Source organism: Dryobates pubescens, chromosome 10 (genome assembly GCF_014839835.1).
Source record: "Dryobates pubescens isolate bDryPub1 chromosome 10, bDryPub1.pri, whole genome shotgun sequence".
Classification (NCBI taxonomy): Eukaryota; Metazoa; Chordata; class Aves; order Piciformes; family Picidae; genus Dryobates; species Dryobates pubescens.
The window spans coordinates 26,849,307-26,861,188 of record NC_071621.1 but is presented as its reverse complement, the minus strand read 5'-3'; the positions used below and the strand labels follow the sequence as shown (position 1 = coordinate 26,861,188).

The window sequence follows — 11,882 nt, the reverse complement described above, 5'->3', positions numbered from 1 at the left end:
GAGTTTGTTGGACTAGCTGACCTTCTGAGATCCCTTCCAAACTAAACTACTTTAGCGTGAATGTTAATAGTATCATCAGTTCTTAATCAAGTCTTCCCATTTGTATCTGTCATTGTTAGATCAATTTCATGGCAAGATGGGACTCTGAAAAGTCAAATACAAGCTCTGGAGGCCGACAAGGACTTGAAATGTTAACCTTACTGAAGGAATCTGTGCAGATATTCACAGAACAAAAACATATTTGGCTTTCCAACTTAAAAAAATCATAATCATAAAGTGGAGACTAAATATAAGGAAATTTGGCATCCCATACTAATTTCTAATTTAAAAGTTGTAAACTTCTGAGCTCAGAATGAAATTGCTCTGAAGGCCTACAAAAATTATGTGAAATCACTAACAGTTTGGGGTTTTTTCTGATATTAGCTTGCTCACTTCTGCTTAATAACCTATTTTATTAATGTATCAAATGTAAGGATTCGAAGTCTGGTGTGCATGGTTCAGTGTGGAGAATTCCTGGTGGTCTCTCCGGAGTTCAGGGATGAAGTAAGTCTGAAGAAAAGCCTTACCTAAATGACAAGTAGTAAGACAGAGTTCTGTGTAGTTATTTTCTTTCTATTTATTTTTGAGCCTGGATTTGCAGCTACAGTAACCTGTGTCCTGTAAGATCTGGTTATTGTTACTACTTTTCAGGTCTATTAAAGGTTTCTCCAGAAAGTAAGAAATTGTTATACACTAAATGTGCCTCAACAAACTGCATGACCATCTTTGTCTTCTCTGATTCTTAGCTTACTAAATACAGGTAGAAAATTGGACCTTAATGCATTCTCTGGCTCTTTCATCCCAGTAGAGAGTAAATGGCAAGGCTGAAAGTCTCGCAGAAAAAAACACTGCTGGCAGCTCTCCTAGAAGCCTCCAGTTCAAAATGACAACTGCAGCCATGTGTTACAGGCACTGGAATTGTCTCTCAAATAAGCATAACCCTGTGAAGCCATTTAGGTGACACTCAGTCCAACCAACACCTTGAACTCCATCCAGGAACCTTGGAGATTATGGAGCTGTGTTGCCAGCAGCATGACCTGAAACGCAACCTGGCCATGTCGCTAGACAGTTTGAGAGGCCTATTTTCCTCTGATGAGCTTTTCAGACTCTTAATAATAGTCTGTTGCACAGAGAAAAGATGCTAGGTTGACTAGCTAAGTCTCTTAAATTTGTATTTAAATGAATAGAATACTGCTTTTCCACATAACCATGTTAGTTTTGTTAGAGGACTTTCTCGTGACAGGACAAATTTGAATAAAAGTACTTTGCTAAGCATGGTGGCATCCACTTTGTACAGTTGTAGGCATTGTCCATCCACCCAATATTGTCACAGGGAAAGTTAATTACACTGTTCAAATTGTCACACTCAGAAAGCATCCAAACAGCAGTGTGACTCATTCTGAAAGTGGGAAGATACCAAATCTAATGTGCATTCCTGGAAACTATTTTTTTGCCTAGCATGTTTTCTCAGTGTCTCTGCTTCAATTCATAAATCATAAAATTAGTAAAGAAATGAAACAGTCTGCTTTTCAGGAAACCCTTTCTTACTGGGAGGGTGACCAAGCACTGGCACAAATTCCCTAGGAGGTTGTGAAATCTCCGTCCTTGGAGCTATTCAGGATTCTGGGCAACTGGCTCTAGGTGGCCCTGCTTGACCAGACGACTGCTAAAGGTCTCTTCCAATCTCAGTGATTCTGTGATAACTCTGGAAGGAGCATTGCTTAGGAATCCATGCTTGAAATGGAGGTTTGAAGTTACAGTGCTGAGATGGCTACTTTTTCATTGCCCTCTTAGGTAAACATAGCAGCTTTTAATTTAGTCACATAATCAAAATAATCCACTTCCAAAATTAAGATCTTTGCTTCAGAAAATAACATGTCATTTCAGGAGCTACTTCTCAGTGTGGTACTGATGGATGATGCTAGCTGTTTGAGAATGCTGCTTTATTCTGTGTGGTTGGCTGGGGTGCCTCAAGCCTGTTTGGACTACTAACAGAGGTGGGTTGTGCAGTTAGGTGCAGCTGCAGGCGGGCACCTTGTCATAACAAACAGGTCACGGTCATAGCCATTGTCTACCCACAGATGTGTTTATACCCATGGTTAGCCCAAAAGTAGTCACTACCTATGGTAAAACTTAGGGGTTTCCTTTTATCTTCAAAACAATGGTTTGAATGGTTTGCTCAAGTCTTGCATGCAGTCAGTACTGGTCATCTAATGGGATAATGCTAGAAACCTTCTAACTTACTTCAAAGGTGACAGCCTGCTGGAAAATACATCTCTGCCTTTTTAAACTTTAGGGGTAACTACAGGCAGCTGAGTCTTCCTTTAAAGAGTGAAAGAACTCCTTGCTGCTTTGCTTTAATGCATTTGAAAATGCACATTGGTTTTTTTTCCCTAGAGATCAATGCTGCACTTGAAAATACAGTTGATTCTTTTTAAATAGGCTTTGTTAAAAACCCAGCAACCTAACTGTTTTCTAGGCAAAGCATTACTGATCTTTATCATATCAGTTGTCTTTCTGAGTCCTAGGCACTTTTCACTGGTCATTTATTCCACTCTCCTCTATATGGCTGCATAGTGGTGGTTGCTTTGGGGTGTTTTTTTTATGGCTGTGTGTAGACACAGTCTGGAGCACCATTTACTATTCTTTCAAAGAAGATAATTTGCATCTCTTCACATACTGACTAGAAAAGAAGAATTTCTGTTGCATTACCACCTCATAATTTTAAAGACAAGCACCTCCTGTAGAGCTCCCAAGTCCAACAGCAAAGGTAGGATGTTTTGCAATGGCACAGCAGTGAGTTTTGTCTGTAGCATGCCACCTTCATTTCTGTTTCACAAATACAATTGTGTATGATTGATTTAAATTGTTCATCGTATTCTTGCAGATGCACAGCACATTACTGGAGGCTTAGCATAAAGTCCTACAATAAAAGATAATGAAATACTTTAATGGGACAAGTTGTCTTTCTAATTGCTGCAATAATGCCACTTGAGTTGCAGAATGACTGTTTTGTATGCTGGCATAAAATAATTTCTTTTTAAATAAGTCTTTGTTTTCAGTGTGTTTCAAACAAGAGTTGGCTGGAACTAGCAGCTTTTATGTTATTGTGGGGGTTTTTAGTGTTGGTTGGGTTTTATTTTCCCTTGTAGTAGTGCTTCCCTAATGTTCAGCCTATGCTGTCTGAATTTCCCAGCTGCTCTAGCTCTCTCTACTTTGGTCTTTCTGATCCTCCCATGCGTGTGTTTCATACCAAACTGGGCAGTTGGGGTGGGGGGACACTCTGGTCTGTGTCTCTCTGCAGCATCCCATCACCTTGTTGTGTACCATTCCAAAATCTCCTTCCATGAAGTTCCTGAGCCTATTACCTCCAGCCAATTCAGGATCTTGTTCTGCTCTGCTGTTTAATCAAGTGGTATTAGGGACTTGAGGAGCACTGTGCATGATGTCCCATCTCTAGGAGCCACGAAAATAGGGTTTTTTATAGCTTGCATAGGCTTTTGTGTCCCAAGACCAGAACTCTGAAGAGGTGTTATGTTTGTTGTGTATTAATGAGTGATTTTAACTTAATGACTCCTTCTGGTTTAGATATGGTAAGGTATAGAGATTGCGGAACTAAGTCAGGTTGCTAAATTTGGAGGGTTTGGCACAAGAAGTAGTACTTGCTTTATCCATTTGCACTGTGTACCTTAAAGTGATGCTGTTACAGCATACCACAGATGTTTCTTGCTAAGGTTTATTTGTTGAGCTCACCATTCCCAGAAGGAAGCCTTGTATACTGGTTAAACCTTAATGTGAATGCTTCTCTGTCATCACAAGCATGATTAAGTGAATGATCCAACACCTTGTAAATTGTGGACAGCCCACCTTCTTTTAGAGAAGAGCTAAGAAGATAGACTCATAGAATCAATAAGGTTGGAAAAGACCTCAGAGATCATCAAGTCCGACATATCACCCAACACCTCATGACAAATGAACCATGGCACCAAGTGCCATGTCCAGTCCTTTTTTGAACTCCTCCAGGGACGGTGACTCCACCACCTCCCTGGGCAGCACATTCCAATGGCAAATAGTTCTCTCTGTGAAGACCTTTCTCCTCACCTTGAGCCTAAACCTCCCCTGGTACAGCTTGAGACTGTGTCCTCTTGTTCTGGTGATGGTTGCCTGGGAGAAGAGACCAGTGCCCACGTGGCTACAACCTCCCTTCAGGTAGTTGTAGAGAGCAAGAAGGTCTCCCCTGAGCCTCCTCTTCTCCAGGCTAAACAACCCCAGCTTGCTCAGCCTCTCCTCATAGGGCTTGTGCTCAAGGCCTGTCACCAGCCTCATTGCCCTTCTCTGGACACGTTCAAGTGTCTCAATGTCCTTCTTAAACTGAGGGGCCCAGAACTGGACACAGTACTCAAGTTGTGGCGTAACCAGTGCTGAGTACGGGGGCACAATGACCTCCCTGCTCCTGCTGGCCACACTGTTTCTGATACAGGCCAGGATGCCATTGGCCTTCTTGGCTACCTGGGCACACTGCAGGCTCATGCTCAGCCTATTATCAACCAGTACCCCTAGGTCCCTTTCTGCCTGGCAGCTCTCCAGCCACTCTTTCCCCAGCCTGTAGCACCGCATAGGGTTGTTGTGGCCAAAGTGAGCTCCCAGCACTTGGACTTGTTAAATGCCATCATGTTGGACTCTGCCCATCTGTCCAGCATGTCAAGGACCCTCTGGAGAGCCCTTCTAACCTCCAGCAGATCAACATCTGCTCCCAACTTGGTGTCCTCTGCAAACTTTCTAATGGTAGACTCAATCCCCTCATCTAGATCATCAATAAAGATACTGAATAGGATAATTACAGAACAGGTAGCTAGTTTAAGGTAGAATCACAAAGTGTCTTAATTCATGCAGCTGCAGCTTGCTAGAATATTTTCTGTAAATTAAACACTATAACATAAGTCTTCAGAATGTGTCTGTTCTCACTTTGGTCATAGCCAGTGCTGCAGCATGGACATTAATCTGCAACTAAAGTTTAGACCTGGTTCACTTGGAGTATCGAGAGTTATTTGGGCTGGAGTTGGGAGTATTCTTACTGTTATTATAAAAGACATTGAAGGAGCTGGTCTTTACAAGTAAATTTTTTACAGCCTCCTTTTTGAGGCAGATTGCTTGCCCTAGCTGTTCTTGTAGAGGCATAAATGCAGTGCTTCAGTGCTATGGAGGTCTCAGTTTCTTATGGATGTACATAGAGGGTATCATACTCAGCAAAACAATTATTTCTGCTATTGCAAAAGAAGTGCCTGGTTCTAGTTGGGGAGATACTCAGCTGAAGACTAGCCAAGTGATCCTGCTTGCTTTTAAGGGCAGTTCTTGGAGATAGGTGAACTGGATGGGCTTCTTATTTTGCTTACAGAAGTTTTAATATGCTTAACATTATCCAATACCAGCAACTGAGGTAGTCTAAATACCACAGCAGGGACTGATTAGCTTTTTCAGATCACTGCTTTTATTTGCTGTTTGCAAAGAGGCTTAATCCAGTGCTGGAGATCAGGCATCCCACTGTGCTCTTGGGTAGCTTTCTCTTACTCTTTGTGTTCGCAGTGGCAGAAATTAGTAAGGAGTCTCCTGCCTCTGACTTAAAAGCCCCAAAATAGTGTTAGTAGTTGTTCTTAGGAGTGTTCAATGGACAGTGCAGAGAAACTATAGTTGGGGGTTTCTGCTTTACAGCTTAATATCTGGGTACATGATGGTGTGGGATTCCATTTACTATGGTGAATCATAGAATTATTTCTGTTGGAAAAGACCTCTGAGGTCATTGAGTCCAGCCATTGACCTAACACCACCATCACCATTAAGCCATGTCTTGAAATGACTTAATATCCTGGGATATTACTTAAAACAGGTCTAACAAACTTATTTTCATTTTCTTCTTTTAAATCACAGTAGATGTTTCCCAGCAGATCACCTGCCCTCCCAAGCAGAGGAGGGCAGCTGCCTCTGTGGTTTTAATCATGTAATAATGCTGAAGTTCAGTAAATATGCTTTTCTAATAGTCATTTGTTTGCAAAAGTAGTATATCCTCCTTCTCTGTCACGAGTTGTCTACACTGAAGTCACCAGAAGCAGCAGCAGCAACTTTTTTATTTTATTAGCCTACATTGCTCCATTATTTATTTATTTTTATCAGGCATCAAACCTTGCTCGTATTGTACTGCTACATGTGTGTATCGCAGGGCGTGGGGGTGTTTGAAATGTTGGGCAGTGAGGAGAGGCATGGACCGGAGTTCATGTTTCTATGTTGCTTACTTCAATAAAAAATAACAAACTTCCCATAAAAAGCTGGCTATGGCCCAGCTCCTGACTTCTGCTCAAATATTTCATCACTGTAAAGAGGCAGGAAGGTCTGGACATCTAGAACAGATCTTTGGAATAAAAGGGAAAGTAGTTGTGTCACAAACAAACGTGACTCCAGAACAAAAGAGTGGTTCATTGTTCCTTTCTATGAAGTGCCCTAATGTTTCAATGCCACTACTTAAAACATCCATCATTTCACATATTAATATTATGCTGGTTTAGTTTCACTAGTTTCACCTTCCATTGAAATTACCCACAAGTACTCTGTTAGAGTTGTATGTAAATGCAAGTTCATTATATTTGTTGACTGATGTACAAGTGTCAGGAAATTCAGAAAGCAAGTTTCTGACTAGATTTCAGTGTTTAGGGTGGACTCTTTTCATACCTCTTCGCACTTTATACCAATATGACTCATTTTGCTAACAAGAAAAGGGGACTACAATAGCTACTGATAGATTTATTTCTTAATATTTTTCCTTACAAAGAACTTTTTGTTTCTATAATAGAAGGGATTATATCCCTTAAGACTGATACATTTTAATAGGAACTCACAACTTTTACTACTTAAAAATAATTCCTTTCTTTGTTTCATGAATTAGAAACAATGAAGAGAAGCTGAAGTCTGCCCAAGCCAGGTGTTTCTTGTTGGCAGCCTGCTCCCTAATGACTCTGGCTCTCATACAGCAGCTGCCTGCTAGTCTCTTTTGTATGGCCTATTGTTGCTGCACACCCCTCGTTAATACACATGCTGCCCGGGGCAGACCCTGAGAATGACATCAACTTGCTTATCTTAGAAACCTCCAAACCTGATGCAGGGTGGGGAGGTTGCCTTGCATCTGCCCAGCCAACTAATTGTGAGCTCCGCGGGTCGTGATTGGCTCCGTGTCCGCTCAGTAATAGGTTAAGCAAAGACATCACGGGTCCATCTGTTCGTCCATTCATTGTTCTGCTTGCTTGCCTGAAGTCTGCAGCTGAAATCGTGTTAAGGAGTTGCTTCTGGAACAGCTACAAGAAGCCAATGTCTGTGTGTTTTCCAGCGAACGTAAGTATTGGGGCTTCTCTCTGCAGAACCGGGAAGTTTCACCCTTCTGGTGTTGCGGCGTTATCAGTTTGCGTTTGGACAACCGAGCTAGCATGTGTGTCGGCTGAGGTTTGTACACTTGGGGTGTCTCTTGGAAAGAGAGGGAAAGAAAACCAGGTATGTCTGAAGAATAAGTATATAGAAGAGCAATGATCTCACCCAGTGCTTTCTAGTAAGGAACTTTCGAAAGCGTCAGTAATGGTGTGTTTCACAGACTTTGAACATGGTAGGCGGTAGCTATCAACAGGACTAATTCTCTAGCCCCCCAGGAAGAATGGGAGGTTTCAACTTGAAGTTATAGTTATTTACCTTCCCCCCCCCTTTTTTTTTTCTTTCTTTTTTCCCCCCAAAAAAAACTATTTTTTACTTCAATTTGTGACTGGTGTAAAAAGCTTTAGAAAAAATCTGCCACCATACAATGGGTGAAATTTCCTCTGTTTCTGAAAAGGGAAAGACCTCCACTGGGGGCTCTCTGAAGATACTGTAGTGCAAGATAGAACATTAGGATGTTCTCCAATGGGAGCATCTTCCTATCAAAGTTTCCAGCCTGGCTATTTTGATAAAGTTTCTAATCCCTTTTTACTTTGTGTTTTGAGTTCAGATGTTAGGCTGAAGAACAAACACTGTATGCTCTGTGAGCCTGTGTTCCAAGGATCCCGGAAAGAAAAAAAAACACAAAACAAAACAAAGACCTTCATATATCAGTTGAGAGGGAAAGAGAGCATATAAAAGGGTTAAAAAGAGGTTTGCATTTCTACCACATGCCCTATTGTGTGAACATATGCATGAGTCTATTGAAAGTTTTCAGAAGATGGGCAGGCCACCAGTTGCTGGTCTCCTGCAGTTCCAGTAGACATCTGTTGCCCCAGAGCATTAACCAATCTGTTCAATGGGACATCCTTCCTTTGTTGGATAGAATGATGCAGACAACAGCATTCGCTGAAATACAATGGTAATTAAATACATAGAAACTACAGCAGTAGGTATTTATTACATATTCATTATTTTATTTGCATTGTTGCAGCATCTTTATCATTTGGGTAACTGATACATTCATTCCTGTTTTTTCTTTTCTCGTCAGCTCTGCGCTCCTCTTTGTGACAAGTAATAATAATGTTTCAACAAACTGTGATGTCAGCATTTTCCATTTTGTGTTTAGAAGACTTAGGAAAAAGTCTGCTTGCATGAAAGCATGCTCAGCGCTTGCACTGTAGAATGCACCTTCAGAAACTTTAGATGATCTTTTGAGAATCATTTCTGTTCTACTGTGCCACATGACACTTTTACTCCTTGTTATTTTCCTCTCCACACTAAATTTGCATTAAATTGCTTCTCTTGTGCTCAATTGTAAGTGGAAAATATTCTGACTACACATTAAAAGATTAGATGAGCTACTTGCCCATATGCCCTTGAGAAATACTTGGTTTCTGTGAAGGTGGATTAATGAGCTTGTTTTTGTTAGTGGTTAGTGGAAAATAGCAATGACTTCTAAGAAAGGAGAGAAGTTTACACTTCTACAATGTAGTAGCACAGTGCTCAACTGAAGTATTACATTTATCCTTGATGAATGTCTTTAACTCAGTAATACAGTATTTTAGGCCTTTAACAATGAACCTAGTGTGAAATACTGTAGTTTTAAACAGGCTGCAGGTAAAAACTTACTCTAATAAACCTTTCTTGGTTGGGAGTTACTCATTTTAGTAACTTTTTCACAAATACAAATTCTGTTACTCAGCCATGCTGAGCATACTCAAAAGTTGAAGACTTCCTTGAGAAGAGTTTTTTGCCTCTCAGTGGAGTCAGGCTTTTGTAGACGATATTTTTCTTAGCTATAGTACATTGTATTGCTGTAAATCCATGTGTGTGTAATGAGAGCTCCTTGTAAATAAAGAGTGCAAGGAGTTGTTCTCATCTGGTGTGACCTTTTCTGGTCTTGTGAGCGTTGTCCTATATATAGGTACACTAGTGATTATTGGGAATACAAATTCGCTCCAGTAGGCTGGCTGGCACATTGCTCTTCACTAAACAAATCAAGATAAAATAATCAATTCCAGCAGCATTCAGCAGTGACATCTGATTTTCATGGTTCTAATCAATGAATCTCATAAAGGACATCATGTTGGGCACTCCACGGTGTAGGGTTTCTGAGAGATGCTGCTGGCCGCAAATACAGTGTGCAGAGTTCACAGACACTGTAAAAAACTTTACTGGCAATAAGTACCATTTGTATGCCAGGAACAGACTACTACTTATGCAAAACTCCTGGAAATCTTTAGCTTTGGACTTACAGTGTAAACAGAATTCAAACTAGTCTTTTAAAGCAATAATGTGGTGACTATATGTCAGTATCAGATTTTAAAGCTGCTGCTGTTATGAGTCTGCTCTTTAAGTAGTTTCTGAAAAAGAGTAGAGTTCTGGGCAAAACTATTGGATCATGATGAAGACTGACAGGTGACTTAAAGCAGATAGATGCAAGCCTGATTATGTATACATTCCCAACAATGGACAAAGCTTGATTTATAGTCATTTTTTCATATGCAGTTGATGTGCAAATTGTCTAAAGTATGCTTCATATAATGCCTGATCTTCAGACACATGCATATGCTAGTGACTGCTTTGAATCCCAGTGGAGGGTGTTAGGAGTGTAGTTGCTGTAAAGCACTTAAACTTCAAGGAAGAAGCGATTGGATAGTGACTTAAGTATTATTTTAACTAACACTAAAAAAAAAAAAATTAATCCTCTTTCTGATCTATGCACTTCAGGCTTTGTTTATTCCATGCTCTTAATATGCAACCTCCTCTTCCCCCTCCCCTTCCAAAAAAAAAAAAAAAAGAAGCCTCCTTCTACTTTGAGTTCAATACTAAAATGACATTTCACAGTACACGGATTTAGGCAGTGACCCATTATCTCCCCGTATTCTGCAGTGGCGGTACATGAGTCAGCTCAACTTTTCAGTCCAGCTTAAAAGTGTTGCCCATTAACTAGACTTCCTCAAGTCAGAGCAGATTGTGGGGTTGGTGGAACAATGATGTCGGGGCTTCCAGATCGGTTTGGCAGCTGCATTGTTCTCTGAGGGGAAACCAGACGCACTTAAGTCCCGCTCTCTTTCATGGGCTTTTGTTCATACCAAATTATTCTTTCGCTGTGCTAGTATTCATGATGGTATGTTAAAGGAGTGCATCCTAGCAACTACAGGCTGGTTGCTAAGCAGCCGTGCTTCCAATAGGGGTTTCTTGTTTGAGATTTTTTTGATGATTATTATTTTGTGTATGTGTTGGTTCTGTGAAGGCCACAGTGTTGGGTTTTTAACTGTATCCTTTCATTGGGATATTCTTGTGGTTTGTTGCTAGCACTGTGCTCTTGAGCACATTACATTAGTTAATAAACCGTTGTGTGGAAAGGTTTATTTCCTATATTTTCATGTGTTTAATCTGTGATGTTGCTTGAAATCCTAAAGCTTTGAGTTAAGAGACTGTAATGTTAATTGATCAGTTACTGCCTGAGAATTACAGCCCTGCTGCCTTCTAACAAGGTCAGGTTTAAATAAAACTTTGGAGCATTTTCCTCTCAGTTTTGGTTGGTTTAAGGTGTTGGAGATGAAAGTGCAAATAGAATAGAATAGAATTAACCAGGTTGGAAAAGACCTTTGAGATCATCAAGTCCAACCTATCATCCAATGCTATCTAATCAACTAAACCGTGGCACCAAGCGCCCCATCCAGTCTCTTCCTAAACACCTCCAGTGATGGTGACTCCACCACCTCCACACCCACCACAGTGTTGGTTTTTTTAACTGTATCCTTTCATTGGGATATTCTTGTGGTTTGTTGCTAGCACTGTGCTCTTGAGCACATTACATTAGTTAATAAACCGTTGTGTGGAAAGGTTTATTTCCTATATTCTCATGTGTTTAATCTGTGATGTTGCTTGAAATCCTAAAGCTTTGAGTTAAGAGACAGTAATGTTAATTGATCAGTTACTGCCTGAGAATTACAGCCCTGCTGCCTTCTAACAAGGTCAGGTTTAAATAAAACTTTGGAGCATTTTCCTCTCAGTTTTGGTTGGTTTAAGGTGTTGGAGATGAAAGTGCTGGTGATAGATTCACCTGTTTGTTTGCTCATTTATTTAAGTGGTTTTTCTGCCCCATGACTAAAAAGCTCCACCACAGTGCTGATGTCTTGATACTCAGTACCTCTAGAGTTTGCTTTCAGTGAGTCGTGGATTGGATTTTTTTGCTTGATCCTTGCTAGTCTTAAGTTTATGTGAATTTCCTGTGTGCTCTCTCAGATCTTGATCCCAAGAAGAGGAAAGAACACCATCTTTTAAAAATGCCAAGTCATTTCTAAATACTAATCTCTAAGGGAATGGGAAGTCGATGCGTTTGCTAATGGAGATTTTTGGCTGTTTGTGAGACATACTTGTAATTT

General features: G+C 40.5%; 1 protein-coding gene across 1 annotated transcript in view; it reads left to right on the top strand.

Moving 5' to 3' along the window:
• The first annotated feature begins 492 nt into the window (after positions 1–492).
• ZC3H12C (zinc finger CCCH-type containing 12C) overlaps positions 493–11,882 on the top strand; it is a 37,994-nt gene continuing 26,604 nt past the window's right edge. Inside the window, exon 1 of the mRNA XM_054164517.1 lies at positions 493–543. Within this exon, the coding sequence (XP_054020492.1) occupies positions 493–543 (51 nt within the window). The remainder of the gene's footprint in view (positions 544–11,882) is intronic.